This window comes from Bombus vosnesenskii, unplaced genomic scaffold (assembly GCF_011952255.1).
Source record: "Bombus vosnesenskii isolate JDL3184/JDL3185 unplaced genomic scaffold, Bvos_JDL3184-5_v1.1 scf7180000013340, whole genome shotgun sequence".
NCBI lineage: Eukaryota > Metazoa > Arthropoda > Insecta > Hymenoptera > Apidae > Bombus > Bombus vosnesenskii.
In genome coordinates, this window is record NW_022882977.1 from 782,019 (window position 1) to 802,817 (window position 20,799).

The 20,799-nt window shown below is 33.8% G+C and overlaps 3 protein-coding genes across 6 annotated transcripts; 2 read left to right on the top strand and 1 right to left on the bottom strand.

Annotated features, from left to right (window-relative positions):
- Nucleotides 1-126: 126 nt before the first annotated feature.
- LOC117236245 (lipopolysaccharide-induced tumor necrosis factor-alpha factor-like) lies at nt 127-2,468 on the top strand. Its single transcript, XM_033499030.1, has 4 exons — nt 127-268; nt 1,294-1,425; nt 2,097-2,241; nt 2,315-2,468. Exons 2-4 carry the CDS (start codon nt 1,314-1,316, stop codon nt 2,415-2,417), a joined length of 360 nt encoding a protein of 119 aa, XP_033354921.1. The 5' UTR covers nt 127-268; nt 1,294-1,313; the 3' UTR covers nt 2,418-2,468.
- An 828-nt stretch (nt 2,469-3,296) lies between these two features.
- LOC117236192 (nucleoside diphosphate kinase) lies at nt 3,297-4,516 on the bottom strand. The gene is made up of 3 exons (XM_033498921.1): nt 4,193-4,516; nt 3,773-3,874; nt 3,297-3,695 (listed from the first exon to the last, which is right to left on the bottom strand). Exons 1-3 carry the CDS (start codon nt 4,370-4,372, stop codon nt 3,462-3,464), a joined length of 516 nt encoding a protein of 171 aa, XP_033354812.1. The 5' UTR covers nt 4,373-4,516; the 3' UTR covers nt 3,297-3,461.
- Nucleotides 4,517-5,054: 538 nt separating this feature from the next.
- LOC117236191 (UDP-N-acetylglucosamine--peptide N-acetylglucosaminyltransferase 110 kDa subunit) lies at nt 5,055-20,091 on the top strand. 4 transcript variants are annotated; one of them, XM_033498920.1, is made up of 14 exons: nt 5,056-5,279; nt 5,335-5,562; nt 6,049-6,106; nt 8,496-8,646; nt 8,724-8,967; nt 9,150-9,218; nt 12,660-12,856; nt 15,074-15,163; nt 15,229-15,409; nt 15,543-16,145; nt 16,234-16,748; nt 17,498-17,951; nt 18,037-18,413; nt 18,501-20,091. In XM_033498920.1, the coding sequence occupies exons 3-14, from the start codon at nt 6,100-6,102 to the stop codon at nt 18,691-18,693; spliced, it is 3,081 nt and encodes a 1,026-aa protein (XP_033354811.1). In that variant the 5' UTR covers nt 5,056-5,279; nt 5,335-5,562; nt 6,049-6,099; the 3' UTR covers nt 18,694-20,091. The 4 variants fall into 4 exon arrangements, with proteins under 4 accessions (XP_033354809.1, XP_033354810.1, XP_033354811.1 ...); XM_033498918.1 differs by lacking the exon at nt 6,049-6,106 and having other exon boundaries at nt 5,055-5,279; XM_033498919.1 differs by lacking the exon at nt 6,049-6,106 and having other exon boundaries at nt 5,055-5,279; nt 5,387-5,562.
- The last annotated feature ends 708 nt before the right edge of the window (nt 20,092-20,799 follow it).

Genomic DNA, 20,799 nt, shown 5'->3' on the forward strand with positions numbered 1-20,799 from the left:
AAATACAAATTAGTAAACCGGAAAGCAGTACGTCTTTTTTTACCACGTTAATTAAAGTATCTCACTTATCATTCTGATAAAACTATAGATAACTTACGTATCTTTTGACGTTTTTCGTAGAATCTCCCACCTTTACTGTTCTGATAGGTAATATATATGTGAATTTAACGCCTATGAATGCCAACTTGAACCTCAGTAGTTGGGTGTCAACGTTATATATCGATCATCGATTAGTGATAAATTGGGCGTATATCAATAGTTGCAAGAGGTAAGTACGTGTGTACGTAATTAGAAATGAATTAGCATATCTACACACTCTTAGTTTAGCGAGAAATAAAACATTTCGTCACGAAAAAATCAATATCTTAAGAGTATGAATATTTACAAAACATTGGAGTGGTCGTTTTATCGTGATGTATGATTTAGCGTAATTTTATTACACTAAATATATAATATCGATCGGTCGGTAGTTTAATTTTTTGGTAATATAATCAACCAATACATTGGTTCAATTTTATTACATTTTTTTGTAACATATAGTGAGGATGTTTATATGGAAACTCGTTTTCATAATTAGTTATTTTATCAGTGCCTTATGGCATGTAATTTGTATAGCAAATAAATTGCTAGAAATCGCGTTTAATATGTTTTCCCAGTTGATTTAATCGATTTCGGTATTTAGAAATTTCTTCAAGTTTGATAATCCAATCTTTTTTTTCTTTTTTTGTTAATATGACACGTATACAATGAAATAAAATAACTTGAATACTCGCATTCTAGACACCGCAACTCATTCGGTAATAACTTGCGCAACATTAGATTATGGTTACGAAACCTTCTGTATTTGCTGTAGAACTATTACAATATAAATTGTTGTGTCATTAAACAATTCTTAGAAATTTTAAGTAACTCCAACGAGAAAATAAAAGGCCACTATATAGTAAATATTTTTCTGTTTATCAGGCACATTATATAGTATTAAGTATATATTTAATTTTATATTATATATCTAATTTTAAATTATTATATTATATTAATTCCTCCAACATCAATACGGTCAGATATATACGAAACATAATGTTAAAATATCAAATGTTCTCATTCGACATATCTGATTTCTTATAAAAATTCTCAATCTGATTGGTTACGAGGATAACTGATAGTGTTTTTTATAATTAATAAAGTTAACTCTAATATATTCTATTAAAGAATCAATTCTAGTCGATTCACATCAATTTCCTGAATAACAACTAAAAGAAAATGGATTTTTATGATTGATGCAATGTTTTTCAGATAAGAATTAAAATATTGTCATGGAAAAAAGTGCAACAATGTCGCCACCACCACCACCACCACCACCTGGTTTTATCCCACCACCACCATGTCATTCTGTCCCACCACCGTCATATGAGCAACCACAAGGAAGTACGTAAAAATATATAAGTACTGAAATGATAAGATCATGCAATAACTTTCATTATTAGATAGCATCAGTAGGTACCCTGGAAGCCAAGAAAATAACAATATGCATAAAGTGATTTAATGACTAACATTTAGAAGTGTTTGACTATTTATGTATACGTTAATACCGCTGCAACTACCACCCTCATATGGAAATTGCGGTTTACCAGTAATAAAATGTAACAAAATTTATTAGGACAATTTGCTAGTTGCTTTACAACTTGGAGACTGTTAAGCAAGCTGCTTCCCAAATAGGTAGCTGCATTTTGTAATAATTCCAGAACAATATTTTTCCATGTTGTGTACATTGCAAATTGTGATGCACATCTGTTCTGAAAATGGAATCTAGAGAGAATATTTTCATAAACAAAGTCAATCTAAAGTAAAAGCTCGGTATGCATTACAGTTAAACCCCAACCATATATAATAGATTTCTCATACATACAAAGTACTACAGACCATGCTGTTTGCTTCTTGAAGCATTTATTAAATATTAAGATATATAAAAAGTTGTTCTAATATTTATTAATATTTTCCACCTATATACGTTTTGTTATTATAAAATAAATCTTGATTGTTACATAAATGTTAGTGATTATTATTGAATATTGTTTTTCAAGAATATAATTTTACAGGTCCCGTTATCATAAGGAATTTAAATTTTGGTCCTGAACAACAGCATATAATATGTCCTTCTTGTCATGCAAATGTGCTCACAGTAATTGAAAGGGAAGCAAACATGAAAACTCATCTCTTCGCATTAGGACTATGTATTTTAGGGTAATTATAAATTATGATTGATCATTGATTTTTGAAAAGAACAAGATGTAATTATATTTATAATTATTTCTAGATGCTGGTGTTGTGTTCCTTGCCCTTACTGCATGGATAGTTGTTTGGTAACAAAACATTATTGTCCTAGTTGTAGATCATATTTAGGACAAAGTGATAATTAATTCTATGGTAACATTGTCAAAACCATTTCCTTATATATATATATATATATATATATATATATAATATATATTATATAATATAATATATATATAATATAATATATATTATTCTGACTTTTTATAAGGCATAAACAATATTTTGCGCATTTATTTTATAAAATACTTTTTTTTAAAGTGTTCATAATCTTGAAAATATGACCAAAAAACATAGATTTTTTACATAAGGTTGTAGATGCTTATTCCAACTTAAGTTAATTGGTTAATTAACTTAATTTTAATGATTAAAAATTTAAAGTTGTCGATATAATTTATAGAAAGGTAACTTTTAAATCAATTTTGTAATTGTATTAATATCTCGTTTTATACTTTTTAGCACTCAATTGTAAATTTAAACACTATTTTAAATATGACTGCTAAACAAGTACAGATGTTCATTTTAATATTATACATATACTATATATATTATATACAGGGTGGTTGGTAACTGGTGGTACAAGCGGAAAGGGGGTGATTCTACGCAAAAAAAGAAGTCGAAAATATAGAATAAAAATTTTTTTTTTAATTTTTCCATCGAGACAACGATCTACAGTGAGATACGTTATAACGTACCGCACGCGTACCGAGCGAAAATTCAAAGTCGATTTTCTCGAAAACAAAGTCTCAAACGAAAAATTTTTATTCTATATTTTCGACTTCTTTTTTCTCGTAGAATCACCCCCTTTCCGCTTGTACCACCAATTACCAACCACCCTGTATATAAACAAATATTCTAAAATTTATATTATAAATTTTTATGAAAATTTTTTTAAATGTAAGATCTAGAATTGTAAATTAAAAATGACTATACTACTACCATCAATAATAAGTTTTGTATTAATATACTGAAATCTTTTTATTATTTAATTACATACATTTATGTATAAATCTGATTTATTGCTTCTCAATCAATCTTATGTATAAAAAATCTTTGATGTTATAGTCAGAATGAAGCACATGAAAGAATAGGTATTGCAATAAATATTTTTATTGAAGATTTCACATGTTTTATTCATATACCAAGCTTTCTGACCAAGATGCCCAATCAATAACTTCCTTTTCTTCTCCAAACCAGAGTTTGATCTCTCTATCGGCAGATTCAACAGAGTCGGAGCCATGAATAATATTGCGTCCAACGTGGATACAATAATCACCACGAATTGTTCCAGGTGCAGAATCCGCTGGATTTGTTTGTCCTAACATAACACGGCCAGTTTTTACTATGTTTAAACCTTCCCATACCTGAAAAACAATTGTTAAATTTAATTAACATACAAATAATATCTTTTAATTGTATTATACAAAAAACAACTATGTACCATTGGCACAACTGGTCCTGAGCTCATGTATTTAATTAAACCTGGGAAAAATGGTTTGGATGCCAAATCTGCATAATGTTTCTTTAATAAATCCTCATTTGGCTAAAAAAAAAAAGAAACTTTAATAATAACATAATTTTAATGCAAATAACGAAATCTATTGCACATCAATGGTATATAAAACGAATATAATACAAGACTCGTAAACTAGTATTTCTGCTAATTATCTTGACACAAGATAATACAATGTCACAGAGATTAGTAATGAAGGTCACGACAATTATCATTTATTGTACAATCGATAAAATACGATAAGTACTTACGAAATGAAAATTTTTAATCACGTGGTTGTTAGAAACTAAAAAATGCATATTTTTTCTGGAGTGAATCGGATACGTAAGCATATGTAGAGGAACTTACCTGTATCATTTTCATTGCTACAAGTTTAAAACCTCTGTCTTCAAAACGTTGAATTATTTTACCAATGAGTCCACGTTGAACACCATCGGGTTTAACCATAAGGAAGGTACGTTCCTTATTTCCTGCCATTATTAATCTACAAAATAAACGAAGTAAAACTAATACAGAGCACAAAACCATATGACGCCGGCACCAGCACCGGAAGAATGAGAACGAAGGAGAGAATCAGGTCTTCGGTTATTCGAATTCTTTCAATGTGGTGGGGAAGCCATTCTCGAACTCTTACCGTACGGCGCTCGTGTATCATCGTTCAGGAGTGGTAACAATAATTTCTGCTCAATGTTTTAGTTCCCCTTAATCTTTTATAATATTTCTGTAAAATAAACATATTATTTCTAGTTGCAAATATTTTTATTTTAAACTATACTATAATTAGTGAAATAGGATGTAATTTAAAACGATAATATGATTAAATATTGTAATAGTTACACAAAGATAGAAAAAAGAATCGATGCAATCAAGAAATATTTTGTTTCATTGATTATATTTTCGAACAAGAATTTTTAATTTGAACTGTTATTATGCTAAAAAATTTCACACAATTATTAATTAATTCTAATTTGAGCTATACATCAAATTTTCTTACGTTATATGACATTTAAAGCATATATTATAATAGTTTCATCAATCAAAAACGATTTTTACATTAAGAATTTGCAGGGTTCGTGAAATACAATAGCCGCGTGTGCACAAGTTGATTATCGGTTATATTAATATGACGTATTTCCCGCGCGTAGAACGCAACGAGTTAGAGACTCGGAATACGTTCATCGATTGGTTTTTCGTATCAGACTGTATTACGTTCGTGGTTCGAGTTATTATAGAATTGACAAGCCGTCGTTTGTGAAGAACTCAGCTATCGTGATAAAAACTTATAGAAAAAATACTTTTGAATAACAAAATAATTGATCATTATATAATTTGTGTCTTATGTGATTTGCATATTGTCTAGTAATTCTCGGTTTAAGTAAAGTGCTTGAAAATCCATAATGGCGCACGCTACAAGATCGCGCTAGTGTATACCAATGTAAGTGCCGCACGTTTTTATTTCCGTTTTCCGGAAAGTAAAAAGTCCTTTTCAGATTTCATTTATATACAACTTTCGATTTTGATACTGGATTTTGGCAAGAACAGTGGCCCTTGATTACCAACTTCTTACGCCGTTCTTGTTCATGTATCATTTTTTATGGTGGTCGTCATCATGCAAGCACAGCAGCAGCCACAGCAGCAACAGCAGCAGAATCATCAACAAATCGCAGGCACCAGTGTCATTCTCAAGATGAACGAGATACAACAGCTTTCGACAGTTGGTACGTAGTCAAATGATTTTTAACTACGTACCATTCCATTTTCACAATCAAAATTGTATTCGCGAGGTGTCCGATCAGATGAATAATGAGTTTGCAGATATTGATTTTTAAATGTTCTGATTCGTGTTACTAAAAGTATATCATATAAATTTCTGCTTAATATCGGCAAGTAAAGATTATACAGATTTATTTATTGTTATGTATTTTATTTATCCATTTATTTAATGTATTGATATGATTTGTAAGATTTTCCACGATATGTCCGCGATTTGGTTAATCTTAATAATCTGACTGGAATTAAATTTTAATTTAAAAAAAATATTACCGAATAAAATTGTACATTAGTAGAGAAACAATCATCATCAATATTTCGTTTAATTTATGTGCATGATATATGTATTTTATACATCATTTAATTTATCGCAATGTGCCGTAATAACATAAAACAGAGGTATATACATAACTATGTGCAAATGATATTTATAGGTATATAATAAAAAATAGAAAACGTCATATAAGCGGGAACCTAATAAATCTATGGCAGGTATATATTCTCCTTTTCTACAAATCTATCAGAAATTTATTGATATATGTATGTATATATTATTGCTGTCTTTAACATTATTCGGTAATTTTAGAATTCATTTTACTTTCTTTACGAATCGAAGCATTATTATTTTGTCGTTGTTGTGTGTGGTTTTCTCCCGTTTAGAAGCTTTCTTAAGCTACCTACTCTTCCCTCTTACTCTTCAGTCGCTGTTTCCGCTTCATCAAAGTGACGGTGGAATATTCCACTCGGTATCGGTACCTATACCATCTGCTTTCCGTTCGAAAGAGTGGGGATGACCGTCCCTTCGCATAGCGCCAGTGGTTCTTTTTTGCTAGTTAGTGTAATAATTTTGCAATTAAACGTTTGGTTACTGTATCAATTCATATATCAAAATTTCATGATATCTCTATTTTATTTCTCTCTCTAGAATCAATATTATTTTAAATCTTAAATTAGGTGATAATATGTTTCGACTTCAACAAACATATGTTATACTTTTTGTTGAATTTTCTGTATGAAGTTTCAAGAATCAATATTGCAATACTACAAAAGTTACTTCGACCTTTGAGATGTAAATTTTGATATTAAAAATAGGCAACCGATTTCAAAAGTCAGTTTTATTTATGCAGGTTGAGAACCACTATTGTAATTTCTTTGTGTGCCCCCAGCCACGTACTATGTACACGCGCCTTAGGAGTTACCGAATTTTTTTTTATATTCGTTATAATTTAGTTTTTATATTCGGCTATGTCATTATAAAAATTCGGCTTCCATGTCATTATAAAAATAATTTTCACTTTGAAATTAATTTTTAGTAAAAGTTGATTGCATGTGAAGAAGATGTTTGGTTTCGTTCATAAATTGAAAATACAAATTTTCTGCTCTTTATTAGATTTTGCGTTGATTTTCTGATTATTAGTTGTTATTATTGATAAGTAAAATGTTATAAGTTGAAACGTATTACATGTTTTTTTTTTATAACCATACTTTCATATATATTCGATACATTTTTTCATTAATAGAAAGATTGTAACAAGGATAAAATTAGCAAAACAACGATAACATAGATTTATTTGTTAGATCAGATAGTTTACGTTTTCGTTACTAAAAATAACTTAACATTAACTCTATAAACGTCTATTAGTTATATCAGCAATGATAAAAAAGCAAAATTATCAAACGCAAGAGACAAAATGTAGAAGGTGAAAATCATGGGGCACCGAGCATAATATCTACGGTGTTGAGCCGGGTGTCTTCCTTACCCCCATCTCTTGATTTTACCCAGCGATGCAGGAGTCCGCCATAGTCATTGAGTTGACCAATCAGGTTGCTTCTTGGTCTATCAGAGACTGGGGATAACCTGGCCAAAGCGTAACTTGTATAGAAACACAGAGGCCACGGTGTGTACAGAAACGAGGAAATAATAGGTACCGTTGCGTTGCTTGAAATAACGAAGGAATAGTACACACAAAGAAAGTGAATCTGAAGGATAAAATTAATTTAGAATTAGCTAGCAGATACTACCGAAGAAAAAAATTGAGTTACCAATATTGAAACGTGGAAAAGTCTCGAATTTGTATCAGAGGTGATTGTGTGAAAACAGTGTGCGTATCGGAATTGGGAAGAAGAGAATAACGCGTTTGGAACAATTTCGTGGACAAAATGAGTATAAAACTGGCAGAGAAGAAAGAAAACATAATAAAAAATTCGAACGGCATAATTGGAAACGTGGTCAATAGTTCGGATGACGTTTGTAATGGAACCGTCGAGTGGCAAAATGGACAGAATCTTCTAGTTGTTACACAAGATACGCAAGGCAAAGAGCTAATTGCAATCACTGATAATCAAACCATTAACGTTGCAGTTGACTCCTATTGTTCGTATTTTTTAATTCCTACTTTCTTTTCTCATGCTATTTTAAGTTTCCAAAAAATCGGATAAACAAATTGATATATTTTATTCTGCGCGCGTGTATAGGTATATTTTATTTATGTAAACTTTTGTGAAGTTTATGATATGAAGTAAGCACTTTGAAATTAAAACACTTAAATTATATTTTTATTTATATACAATAGATCGTATTAAGTACTCAGACGTTTTTCAAACAGGAATATTCCATGTAAATCATCTACAATATGCATATTTCTTATTGGCGTAGTGATATACTAGCAGCACTTGTAGTTCAATATATACATACATATATATATATATTTAAATATGTGCAAAAATAACTAAATTTACATGAAAAATTGATAAATATTATATTCTGTAAAAAGTATTATTTTACACATTATTGCATTTTATATTTATGTGAATATTGACAAATTTTATTTTTATATAATTTTTAAGATTACTTAGATATCCATAAGTTAATGTTTTTCAGGGCTACTAGAACTTGCTCATAGAGAATATCAGGCAGGAGATTATGAGAATGCGGAAAGACATTGTATGCAACTCTGGAGGCAGGAAACAAATAACACAGGAGTTCTTCTATTATTGTCTTCTATTCATTTTCAATGTAGAAGGCTAGAAAAGTAAGCGACCTGTTCCACTTATTATGTAACTTTTAAATAAAATACAGTAGTAATAAATTTCTGTTCTTGCATTTCAGATCTGCACATTACAGTAGCTTAGCAATAAAGCAGAATCCGTTATTGGCAGAGGCTTACAGCAATCTTGGAAATGTTTACAAGGAACGTGGCCAACTACAGGAAGCTTTGGAAAACTATCGACATGCTGTTAGATTGAAACCAGATTTCATTGATGGTTACATCAATCTAGCAGCTGCATTAGTAGCTGCAGGAGATATGGAACAAGCAGTTCAAGCATATGTAACTGCTCTACAATATAACCCTGTGAGAAATCCACTCTGTTATTAATACATATTTCTTTCTAGTCCTTTACATATAGTTTAAACGCTATTACATTATGTTAAATATAGTTTTGACTTATTTTCTAAAGATTGCTTGTTTACTGCTTGTTTATAGGATTATTCAATATAGATTTTACGTTTTTATATGTTCTTATATGTTCACAGGATCTTTACTGTGTGAGAAGCGATCTCGGTAATCTTTTGAAAGCATTAGCAAGACTTGATGAAGCCAAGGTAGGTTTTCTTTATCTGCTACACATTGTTGTAAATTAATTTAATTTAACGTGACATGCACATATTCGGATGCATCAATACCACAATCAAATACTAGGATATTGACTTTTGCAGTCTCATTTTGACAATTTTTTTTGACAAGGTACAGATGCATTTCGTAAAATGTGCGCAAGTACTAGTTGGCAGCTCTATAGAACAACCAGGAACAACTGGTATCCATATACTAGAGGCGAAAAGCTCTTTCTCTTTGCGGTGAAAAAAGATATGTGCGCGACGCATGGTGGCCTACTATCAGAATTAGCTTTTAAAAAGGCATGAACAGAAAATTTAAGTTTTGGTAGTAGATTGCCCATTGTGCGTGTTTTTCCATTTAATTAACTAATCACTGCGTTTGGTGTCTTTGTTTTTATTTGCCTTTTTATTGAGAATCAACAAAGATGCTCGGAGCAAAATAATGTTCTTTTCAAGACATCAAACGCAGCATGAGGGTTTAAGTTTAAAATTAGCTGAAAACTATATAGAATCCCTCTTCGCATTGCGCGTTTTGGAATAACACTGATAAGAGTAACAACAAAATTTCTTTACTTGGTGTTATTGCAAAGTTTAACTTGCCGATCCTATTACAGCAGTATCTTTTTTTATTATTGATTAAGTAAAAGATATTAATTTTTTTCTTACAAGCTACAATAGGATCAGCAGCGCGCGAATGTAGCATTTAAGCTCATCTCATTTGATTCAACTCATTCTGAATGTGTATTTACTTTAGGTATACTGATCCGTTACATATACGTGGACAAATGCGACCTTTCTTTTCCACTATCTCTACTCTTTCCAATTTTAAAAGTAAACAAGTTGTGTGTACAATGATAATTGCGCGAGATCACTTGACCATTTCTACACCTATCGTAATGTCTAATATAAAAAGTTGATAATTTTTTATGAATCTATGTAAGCCGTTTGTGCATCAAAATATTTTTTAATTTGGAAACTCACGGGACTTTTCTGACTCCCACAAGTTTCATTTGTTGCAATGATACATAGAAAAATAAACAAGTCAAGTGGTCTACTTCATAATAGCAGCGCGGCGCGGCGATAGTCGACGAGTAGAAATAATTGCAGACAGTATAAATTGCTGACAATTTTGCTTTATCTACATTGATTACCCATTGGTGCCTTCATTTAATATTTTGTACTTTCTGCAATCAAACTCATCGACAGAACTTACTGCAGCAAAGAGAGAAGCCTTCCGTTGAATTTCCTGTCGTTCTTAAGCGCTCTCTAGTTCACTTGTTCGTTTTTCGCTTAGTACGTTTTGCCACCAATAATGTTACATTTACAGAATGATATCGGTTCGAACTACTGGTCTATGGGACTATAAAATGAAAGTTGATTTTAACAGGAAAATGGTTTTTTAAATTTATCTTTCTTGCTCATAGCTATAAAAAGCGACGTACACATTCATTCGTGGTCTTTATAATTTTTTAAAACATCGTTAATGTATTGAGATCGAGATTAAGACGTTTGTTGTACTTTATATAAGGTGATTTAATTTGTTCTTTCCTTCTTGTTAATTGGGGAATCTATTTTCAATGTAATTGTTAACGATCGATATTGAGGAACTGGGATAAGAATTGCACGATTATAATATGGTGGCTGACGAGCTCAGCGAAGCGTGTCTTTCAGCGGCACGCATAACTAGGTACCTCTGTATACGTATTTAAAAAAGAAAAGAAAATATAAAAAAAGATAAAAAAAATTAAAAAGACAAAGTTGAGGCGAAGAGTATCAGTGAAGAGACATTAACGCAGCTGTATTGTTGTTGTGGATGGGATGATCAACTCTAGGAGGGGAAGTCGGAGCAATGTGATTGGTCGGTTACCATGGGTTCCTTCGTCAAAGGGTGAACCTGAATCTGGTTATTCAGTAACACACTGTCTCTCGGTCTAAGTTTATTATGAGAACTTGCGAGCCGTACCTACCGTCAACCTACCAAAGGGTACACTGCAGGTAAAGTAATTCCCAAGGCCGATCTCTGAACATTCCATCAGACCAATTGGCTCCGCTGTTTCGAAAGAGATTGAAAGTTGGATCATTTTAACTCGGGATAGAAAGGTTTAGCAGCATCTGTGTTTACAACGTTCGTATGCGATTGCAGATACGGAAGCACGGAAATACGGATGAAGATCTTATGAACGACTCATTTCTGTTTCTCCATTGAAACGAGAATCCTCTGTTAAAGCTCATCCAACTTCAACGTTTCTATCCATATCCGGTTATCCCGATGCTACGAATCCTATTCATTTCTATCATCCAGCCTCTCTTTACCGCTTCCCATAGAGATCGGCCGACTGTAAATGCCCTTTTTACTTATTGTTTAGGTACGGATTACTCTGTTTTTTATAACAATGCAGCCCGCCTCTCGGCACGCGCGATGCACATCCCTGCTTGACCCTTAGGAGCGTCGTCATATAAAGAAGATTTTCGACAAATATTTTCCTAGGGATAAACGATAATATAAATTTAATTGATGGTAAATGTTGATCAAGGGAACATATGGGTAATGAAGAACAATGTTTGTTTAAGCTCGTCGACTGAGAATGGACAATGTTGGAGGTGAATTGGCCAAGTGAATTGAGCAGAACTGAAGTAACAATGGCGAGGGGCGTACTACGTGCTGTCGAGTCCACCGGACGCATTCCGGAGAATCGATAGACACGAGACAGGACACCCGTATCGCTTATTTTCTACGATGACGTTTCTAGCGCGCACCTAAATCCTTTTCTCCTGTTTTCACACTAGATTCCAATCCACTTACACATTGTATGATTTGCAAAATGGGTCTCGTTCTCTCTGTTTCTGATTCTTTCTCGTTTTTCTTCGAAAGAAGTCATATCCCAAGCTAAAGCAAATCTTACACAAAATTCTATAAATCTCTCGCGTTAGCATTTTACATGTCATTAAATGCACCAAGATACAAAATCGCGTAAAATTATCTAATGTCCAAGCGTTTATCAAATTTTTCTTCATCACCAACGAAGTTTCTATTCTTTCATCGAATATCGATCGCTAATAATGAATATTGAGAATGTAATAAAGAAATAATCGCGCAATCGATAAATGTGATAAAGTTCATCACGTAAAATTGAATACAATTGATTCTTAAAGGTATTTATATCAACTCTGTTACGAACAAAATACTTGGCGCGGATGATTTGCATTAAGAATTGTTCAAAGTAAAGGGATGTAGAACAAGGAAAAAGGAGATAACGAAGCAAGACAGGGAGGACGAATGTATGAAGAGATAATTTTATTCTCTGAAATTTCTCGAAGGTGGTGAAATGTGTGAAAGCTGCGGCGCGGCGAGGAGAGGCCGGGCAAAGCGCGCGGCGCGTCTCTCACAGTACGGGAACATCTTCTCTGATCCTCTGTTTATGTCTATAGGCTTGCTATCTAAAGGCGATTGAAACGCGGCCAGACTTCGCAGTCGCATGGAGTAATCTTGGCTGTGTATTCAACGCTCAAGGCGAGATTTGGTTGGCGATCCATCACTTCGAGAAGGCCGTAGCTTTGGACCCAAATTTCCTGGACGCCTACATCAATCTTGGCAATGTACTCAAAGAGGCTAGAATCTTTGATAGGTGAGATTAAATCATTGATTTCTAGCGGCTCTATATTCGTACATTTCGTTAGAACGTTTGAATTGGCATTTTATTTGAAATAAGGTAGATACTTGCATGTTCAAATAGGATATTAACATACATGACAATTTTCACAACAATTTGTTGAACTGGTTTAAACGGCGAAATAATGCAACAACCGTTGACAATACATAGAATGTTTATTCATAATTCTGCGTTAGTAACAATAATTTTATAATTTGTGATATTGCTTTAAAATACTAGTATTTTCAAAACTTGCAATTGAAACGTTTAACTTCTCGGTCGATAGTACGTGAAACGGCCAATGTTCGGCAAGAAAATAAAAATCATTCGATATGCGAGTAGATTTATATAAAAATTATATAAAAATCTTCTTCTTTTGTTGTTATAATACGACAATACAAAACTTCACAGTAAGACGTATAATAATAAAGAGAAACATGAGAACACGCCTTAGCGATAGGGATAGAGTCCCGGCTTACCAGCCGGAGGCCCTAGGTTCGATTCTCATGAAACCTCTTTCTCGTTTTTCGTCGGCTCCTACAATATTTTAAAATGCACAGTATGATCGATCGTCGTCTCTTCAATTTCTCATAGACGACGGTTTATAAAGTCTGTGCTAAAAAAATCTGACTTACAGTTATACCATTAATGTTCAATACTGTTACGTTAATTGGAGAGTCACAAGTCAAACAATATATTTTTGTGCCAATATAATGGGACTGTTTTCACGAAAGTTCTTTGCTGTATTTTCGGTACGAAAATGTTTCGTGCTCGAACGAGAAATGTGCTCTATTTTTACTTTTGCCGCGCGAAAAGAGACGAACGAGGTCGGAAGGTTTCACACGTTTTCCGTTTCTGAAACACGTTTACCAAGAATTCGCGAGCAAAGCGCATGAGCCGACGTGTAAACACCGAATCGATATTCATACAGCGTCCTTTGAAGTTCATCGTCCTTCGTTTCTCCAGAGCGATGCCCGCTGGCAACCTTCACTCGTGCATTACGCGAATTCCTAATTTCTTAGGTGTGTTAGCGACTTTCATTATTTTCTATTATTTTGGTAATGTTACGCAGCATGTGTAAATTTAAAAACGATCCATTTATTCTGGATTTTCCGTATTTATTACGATATTTGAGATATCATCGGTTCTTATCGTAAGATATTTATATTTAAAAATTTAATGAAAAAGAAACAACGATAATACGTAAAATCGATGTATAAACAAGCATAGAGATGATTTACACATGTCGCGAATTCATGTCCTGTTCGCCTTCCGAGAATCTTGACCTTCTTGTCATACGTACGTATCCACACAGCCTCTTTAACGGAGAGAGAATGGGGCTTGCTTGGCAACAGATGCGAAATTACCACTGGAATACGAGCTGCATTTTCTTATTTACGAGTGTTCGGAATCCTTGGAATCTAAATTCCAGTTACGCACAATAGCGGGAGAAACTGGAGGGCAACTATCGATTTCAAGGATCGCTCCGCCCCTACGATGGAGAGAGAACCCCTTTTATTCTCCGTGGGAGGGTGTATAAGTTCTTAACGGATATGCCAAAAACGCGTAGCTCGTGGCGAGTTTCACGGCGGAAAGCTGCTCGTGGTATCGTGTCTACTATCTGTCGAGGAAGTTGTTGATTTTGTTTATTGATATTTAAAAGATACATACACGCATACACATACACACACACACACGCAGACAAATTAATTTATTGAGATATGGAAATGGAGAAGGAATGGACTACCAGTGTGTTGTCGTGTATACAGTGATCTCGCCCTCGACCACGATCGCACCCTCGTTACGCGTGCAATTAGAACGAGCTCTCTCACGATCCTCAACCCGTGGATGTATCTCGTGGATTAAATATAACGTGAAAAGGTTAATTTATAACTATTTTTTGTATAGCGTTACCGGCGTGACACGTCACCGTATGGCGGTGTGCGCAGCACGTGTGCAATTTATCCAAAGACCGTGTGTCGTCGGGTGTGGTATCATCAACCATTGTTACCAAAACCGAAACCAACAAAGAACTTTCTACGCAATTCCACGTATACTTTGATGCGACACTATTGATTCAATTGGAATCGATTATATTGTGATTCATCGTCCGTTCGTTCAGAAAACGACCTAAATGTTTTCTTTCGTTGTGTGATGAATTTTAATGACATACGAATTTTCTGTTTGTAACAGAGCTGTAGCTGCTTATCTGCGTGCTTTGAATCTCAGTCCTAACAATGCAGTCGTACATGGAAATCTGGCGTGTGTCTACTATGAACAAGGGTAAGCATCAGAGGGAATATACTTTGTTTATTTTTTATCGTGCGTTAACTTATTTTGTTTTACAGGCTTATCGATTTGGCCATTGATACGTACCGTCGTGCTATTGAACTACAACCAAATTTCCCAGATGCTTACTGCAATTTGGCGAACGCGCTCAAGGAAAAGGGACAAGTGGTCGAGGCTGAGGATTGCTATAATACGGCTCTCCGCCTCTGCCCCTCACATGCCGATTCCCTTAATAATCTGGTACTTATATTTATATTCAAATTCCGTGGGAAAGTTTAATGAACAAGACAATAACGTGTAACGCGTTTCTGTCTTCACTTTTTATTATTATTACGTTTCTTCTCTTTGTTATTCGATGTATTCCGAATTTTAGGCCAACATAAAACGTGAACAAGGATACATCGAAGAAGCAACTCGATTATATCTGAAAGCGCTTGAAGTATTCCCTGAGTTTGCCGCAGCTCATAGCAATCTGGCTTCCGTATTACAGCAACAAGGAAAATTAAATGAAGCACTAATGCATTACAAGGAGGCTATTCGTATTCAGCCAACTTTCGCGGATGCGTACTCGAACATGGGCAATACTCTGAAAGAAATGCAAGATATACAAGGAGCTCTTCAATGCTATACAAGAGCTATTCAAATTAACCCTGCTTTCGCTGACGCCCATTCCAATTTAGCTTCGATTCATAAGGATTCTGGAAACATTCCTGAGGCTATTCAATCATACCGAACTGCGTTAAAGCTGAAGCCCGACTTCCCTGATGCATATTGTAACTTAGCGCATTGCCTTCAGATCGTTTGCGACTGGACTGATTATGAAGCTCGAATGAAGAAATTAGTTTCGATCGTTGCTGAACAACTGGATAAGAATAGGTTGCCTAGCGTACACCCACACCATTCCATGCTCTATCCGTTGTCTCATGAATTTAGAAAGGCTATTGCTGCTAGGCATGCAAATCTTTGCATCGAGAAGGTGAATGATATTTTTTAAGTACACGGTTTATCTGAAGCAATAAAAATGCAAATACGTTTGTTTCACGACGGTTTTATATCTGTTACAGATTCATGTGTTACATAAACAACCATACAAGTATCCACGTGAGATCGGTGCTCGCTTAAAGATTGGATATGTCTCGTCAGATTTTGGAAATCATCCTACTAGTCATCTTATGCAATCAATCCCAGGACTGCACGAGAGACAGAATGTTGAAATCTTTTGCTACGCCCTCAGTGCGGATGACGGAACCACATTCCGAGCAAAGATTGCCAGAGAAGCTGAACATTTCGTAGATCTATCACAGATTCCGTGCAATGGAAAAGCAGCTGATCGTATTAACGCGGATGGAATTCATATTTTAGTAAATATGAATGGATACACGAAAGGAGCGAGAAATGAAATATTCGCTCTGAGACCAGCACCTGTTCAGGTGATGTGGCTTGGATATCCAGGAACATCAGGAGCTAGTTTCATGGATTATTTAATTACGGATGAAGTTACATCACCATTGGAACTTGCTAATCAATACAGCGAAAAACTTGCTTACATGCCACACACGTATTTTATTGGAGATCATAAGTAAGTCTACAAGATATGCGGTTGCATATAGTATTTTCTCTATAATTGATTGCCACTATGTTTGTCATAATTGATCAGTCGTCATCCCTACTATTGAGTGAATTCTCCTCAAGAAATTATAGTGTTCCCTTTGACATACCGCGGAGTTCGACAGCTGAGTAATGTAACTTAATCAAATTCAATTCCAGTTCTATAAAACAATACTAATTATTCAATGATGAAACGTTCTTATCTCTAATTTGCTTTTAATTAAAATTTTACTAACGTATTTATGAGAGTTTTCTGATTAAAATAAGACCAAACACGATATAGTTCAAATCATATTTACATGTATATATAATAGAAAGAAAATAAGTTAATGTCAGTAAATAAGTAAATATATCTCAAATTATTTCGTGCTTAGTTTTGTTTTAATCAGGGAAACCTCACAATTACATTGGTTAAAGCTTTATTCAATAAGGATTGAAAATAAAAAAGTTCCGTTGTTATTGCTACGTTACGATTGTCTAACCAATACGTTTTTCTTTTATCAAATCCACTCGCGGACTTCTTCCTCTTTCATTCGCCCTTTTTTTATAAGTTGGGTAAAACAGAGGATCGTATCTGTTACATTCAATCAACTCCTATACATGAAAATTCATCTGAGGACAGCCGAGTAGTCCCGACTTTCGATCAATTATGGAGAAAATACGTACTATACATGAAATTTAATTAACATTTTTTTCTATCTTATATATTTTCTTCTCCAGGCAAATGTTCCCACATTTAAAGGAACGTCTCATCTTAACGGACAAATTGAATATGAAGGGCAAGGTAGCAGATAACGTAGCTGTAATAAATGCCACCGATCTTTCTCCAATGATTGAAAATACATGTGTCAAAGAAATTCGCGAAGTAGTTGTACCGGACGCTGAAAATAAACCAGTAGAAATTTCGCTGAAAGTTGCAGAACTACCAACCACTACTCCAATCGAAACTATGATTGCTTCTGGACAATGCCAAATGTCCGTAAATGGTGTTGTAGTTCAAAATGGTATGGCCACTACACAAGTGAACAATAAAACAGCTACGGGTGAAGAAGTGCCTCAAAATATTATGATCACAACGAGGCAACAGTATGGTCTACCAGAAGATGCAGTCGTTTATTGCAATTTCAATCAGTTGTATAAAATTGATCCGCTCACGCTTCATATGTGGGCACATGTAAGTTCATTCATTTTTTCGTAACGAACTTATTTTATTAAAATTATTACGTATTTTATATTTATAAACCGATACTAAATTTCAGATCCTAAAACATGTGCCAAACTCTGTATTGTGGCTGCTACGCTTTCCGGCCGTTGGTGAACCAAACTTACAAGCAACAGCTCAACAGTTAGGCTTAGCTCCCGGTAGAATTCTGTTTAGTAATGTTGCTGCGAAGGAAGAGCACGTTAGACGAGGGCAGTTAGCCGATGTATGCTTGGACACACCACTTTGCAATGGTCACACTACTAGCATGGATGTTTTATGGACCGGAACTCCGGTGGTTACACTACCAGGTGAAACGTTAGCGTCTCGCGTTGCTGCTAGTCAGTTGAATACTTTGGGATGCCCTGAATTGATTGCACGAACACGACAAGAATACCAGGATATTGCTATTCGTTTGGGTACTGACAGGGAATAGTAAGTAAATCGTTTTCTTCTATCCCTTGTTTTCAGTTTTTATTATCATTAGTTTCGACGTGAATTAACCAACTGTTTCTTTTTAAGCTTGAAAGCAACGCGAGCTAAAGTATGGAAAGCAAGATCTGAAAGTCCTTTATTCAATTGCAAGCTATATGCAGTAGGCATGGAAATGCTGTACAAAAAGATGTGGGAACGTTTCGCGAGAGGCGAAAAACCTGATCATGTGTCAGCAGTAGACAAAACTGAGATGCAAAAATTACTAGCAACTGCATCTTAAGAATAGTTCTCGAATGTTTTTATCTATACAACTTCAATTCCACATCTGTTTTTCTCTCCCCCCTTTTTCGAAAACGTAGCATTTGAAATAGATGGTCGATAATCTATTTCACAAAAATATAATTTTCATATAAATTCCGTTTATTCTGGTATTTACTGTTTTGTATGATAAATCATCGAGCTTAGATTACACAGGATAACGTTATGCGCGTACGTTCAATTAAACATTTGATGTCCCAGAGAAAGAAAAAAATTGTGGATTGTATCATACGAGTCATAAAAAATAATTATGTTATGCCATCGTATCTTTCACCTTATTTATATATATAATACAATTCTCATAGTCAGGTGTTTATACCTTTCGTTCATCTTTGTGGTAATATCGTATGTAGCCTGAATTGGAGTGGGATTATGTACAAGACTAATTTCTTTTTTTTTTTTTCATTGTATAAAGTACACAATTGTATGTATACTGATGAACGTTTGTATTATTAACGTGAAATATGCAGTTGGTATTAGTATTTTTATTCGATTTCCTTTATTTGGAAGGTTTCTGACGCGTGGATTGTTGACAATGTTAAGAGGATATGAAGATGTTCCCTTGATTATTTTTTATGCTATTGTAGTAATATTCGTCGTTTACTTCGAATATGATTGGCTCGTAAAAGAAGATTGAAACACAAAAAAAAAAGGTTCAGGAGCGGATTACTTACACCAATTTGTTATTGCTAGAAATCGCTGATAGCAAAGAGTGCAAGTTGTATTATATACAATTGGTTAATGAGATAGACGTGTAAATATGAAAAAGGTAATTGTTAGTTATTGCTTTAGTTTGATAGTGCGTAAGTTAAGATTAAAGAAATGTGTGAGGTAGCGAAAGACGTTGACTGTAGCAAACTTTGAGATGTACGCCTATAGAATAAACAAAAAATGATTAAAAATATAATTCGAAGGAAAGTGGCTGTTACGTTGTGAGTGTGTTCTGATGAATATGCGATTAGTAAGATTGATTTTTTCTTTGTGAAATTCTTTACTCAGTCTTTTGATATACGAGTTTCACATAGAAAAATACAGGTAATGCTTGAACGAAGAACTTGCTTGAATTTCTTATCTTTATTCAAAATATGATTATTCTATGCAATTTATAATAAAACGAGAAAGGAGGTGCATTTTTAAGTTGAAATAAATTTTGTTTAAAACTCGAGAAGTTAAGATAAGTAGGAAGAACAGCTTGTAACGTCTCGTTGAATTTATTGTATGTATGACCTCATCCGCCCACTATGTGTATTATCAACATTGCACATTCTCGATAATGAATAATTGTCCCCATTACGCACAATTTACATCGAACATACAGATGTAAAAGTAACCATTAAAAATCTCTGTTTCTTAATTACTATTCCGGATGTAGCTCGAACAAATACATCGCACAAGAACTAGCAGCTGTAGAGTGAAACGTAAAATTCAAATATCAAACTTTCATTTCTATAGACGGTAGTAACATATTTGTGTAGATTTACATTAATTCAACATTTGAAGAACATTGAAATAAATTTACCAAAGTCAATAAATTATTAAATTATCTCATTATTGAATTCATAGTTGAAATAATTTAACTATCACTTTGAAATTGTACGACTACACGTACACTTACATACCATTGATTATATAATTACGTATTTAATTTAGAACGATTGCAAACTCATAGGAAAATTGATTTCTTTATTATTTTTTGTAACAAATTGTTTTCGGATTCGTCTTTATATCGTAACTCATGACGCACTATTTTGACGGTTTTATCATAATTCTTAAAAATATGGTTATTTTGCATTCAAATGGATGCAAATGATGGTACATTATAAACACTCCGTGACGAATACGTAAAAGGTACATTGTGAATGTACGTATATAATGTACCAAATAATCATCTTCATGTAAAGGTACAGCATATTCAAAGTAGCAGTAACAAAATTTTTACATTATTCTCCAATCATACATTTATTAACACGCTAAAATTATAAATTACCCGACTTTCAAGAAACTATACGGTAAATGGCGAAGATGCCTGTTATAGGTAACGAGTATATTACTGATTGTAACGAATAAT

What these genes read in the sequence shown, in the direction of transcription:
- LOC117236245 (XM_033499030.1), top strand. Translation starts at nt 1,314, where the DNA reads ATGGAAAAAAGTGCAACAATGTCGCCACCACCACCACCACCACCACCT. An exon ending in ATATGAGCAACCACAAGGAA is followed by an intron (nt 1,426 to 2,096) that starts GTACGTAAAAAT and finishes ATAATTTTACAG; the next exon opens with GTCCCGTTATCATAAGGAAT. An exon ending in TTAGGACTATGTATTTTAGG is followed by an intron (nt 2,242 to 2,314) that starts GTAATTATAAAT and finishes AATTATTTCTAG; the next exon opens with ATGCTGGTGTTGTGTTCCTT.
- LOC117236192 (XM_033498921.1), bottom strand. Translation starts at nt 4,372, where the DNA reads ATGGTTTTGTGCTCTGTATTAGTTTTACTTCGTTTATTTTGTAGATTA. An exon ending in TAGCAATGAAAATGATACAG is followed by an intron (nt 3,875 to 4,192) that starts GTAAGTTCCTCT and finishes TTTTTTTTTTAG; the next exon opens with CCAAATGAGGATTTATTAAA. An exon ending in CAGGACCAGTTGTGCCAATG is followed by an intron (nt 3,696 to 3,772) that starts GTACATAGTTGT and finishes ATTGTTTTTCAG; the next exon opens with GTATGGGAAGGTTTAAACAT.
- LOC117236191 (XM_033498917.1), top strand. Translation starts at nt 7,775, where the DNA reads ATGAGTATAAAACTGGCAGAGAAGAAAGAAAACATAATAAAAAATTCG. An exon ending in CTGCTCTACAATATAACCCT is followed by an intron (nt 8,968 to 9,149) that starts GTGAGAAATCCA and finishes ATATGTTCACAG; the next exon opens with GATCTTTACTGTGTGAGAAG. An exon ending in TATTTTATTGGAGATCATAA is followed by an intron (nt 16,749 to 17,497) that starts GTAAGTCTACAA and finishes TTTCTTCTCCAG; the next exon opens with GCAAATGTTCCCACATTTAA.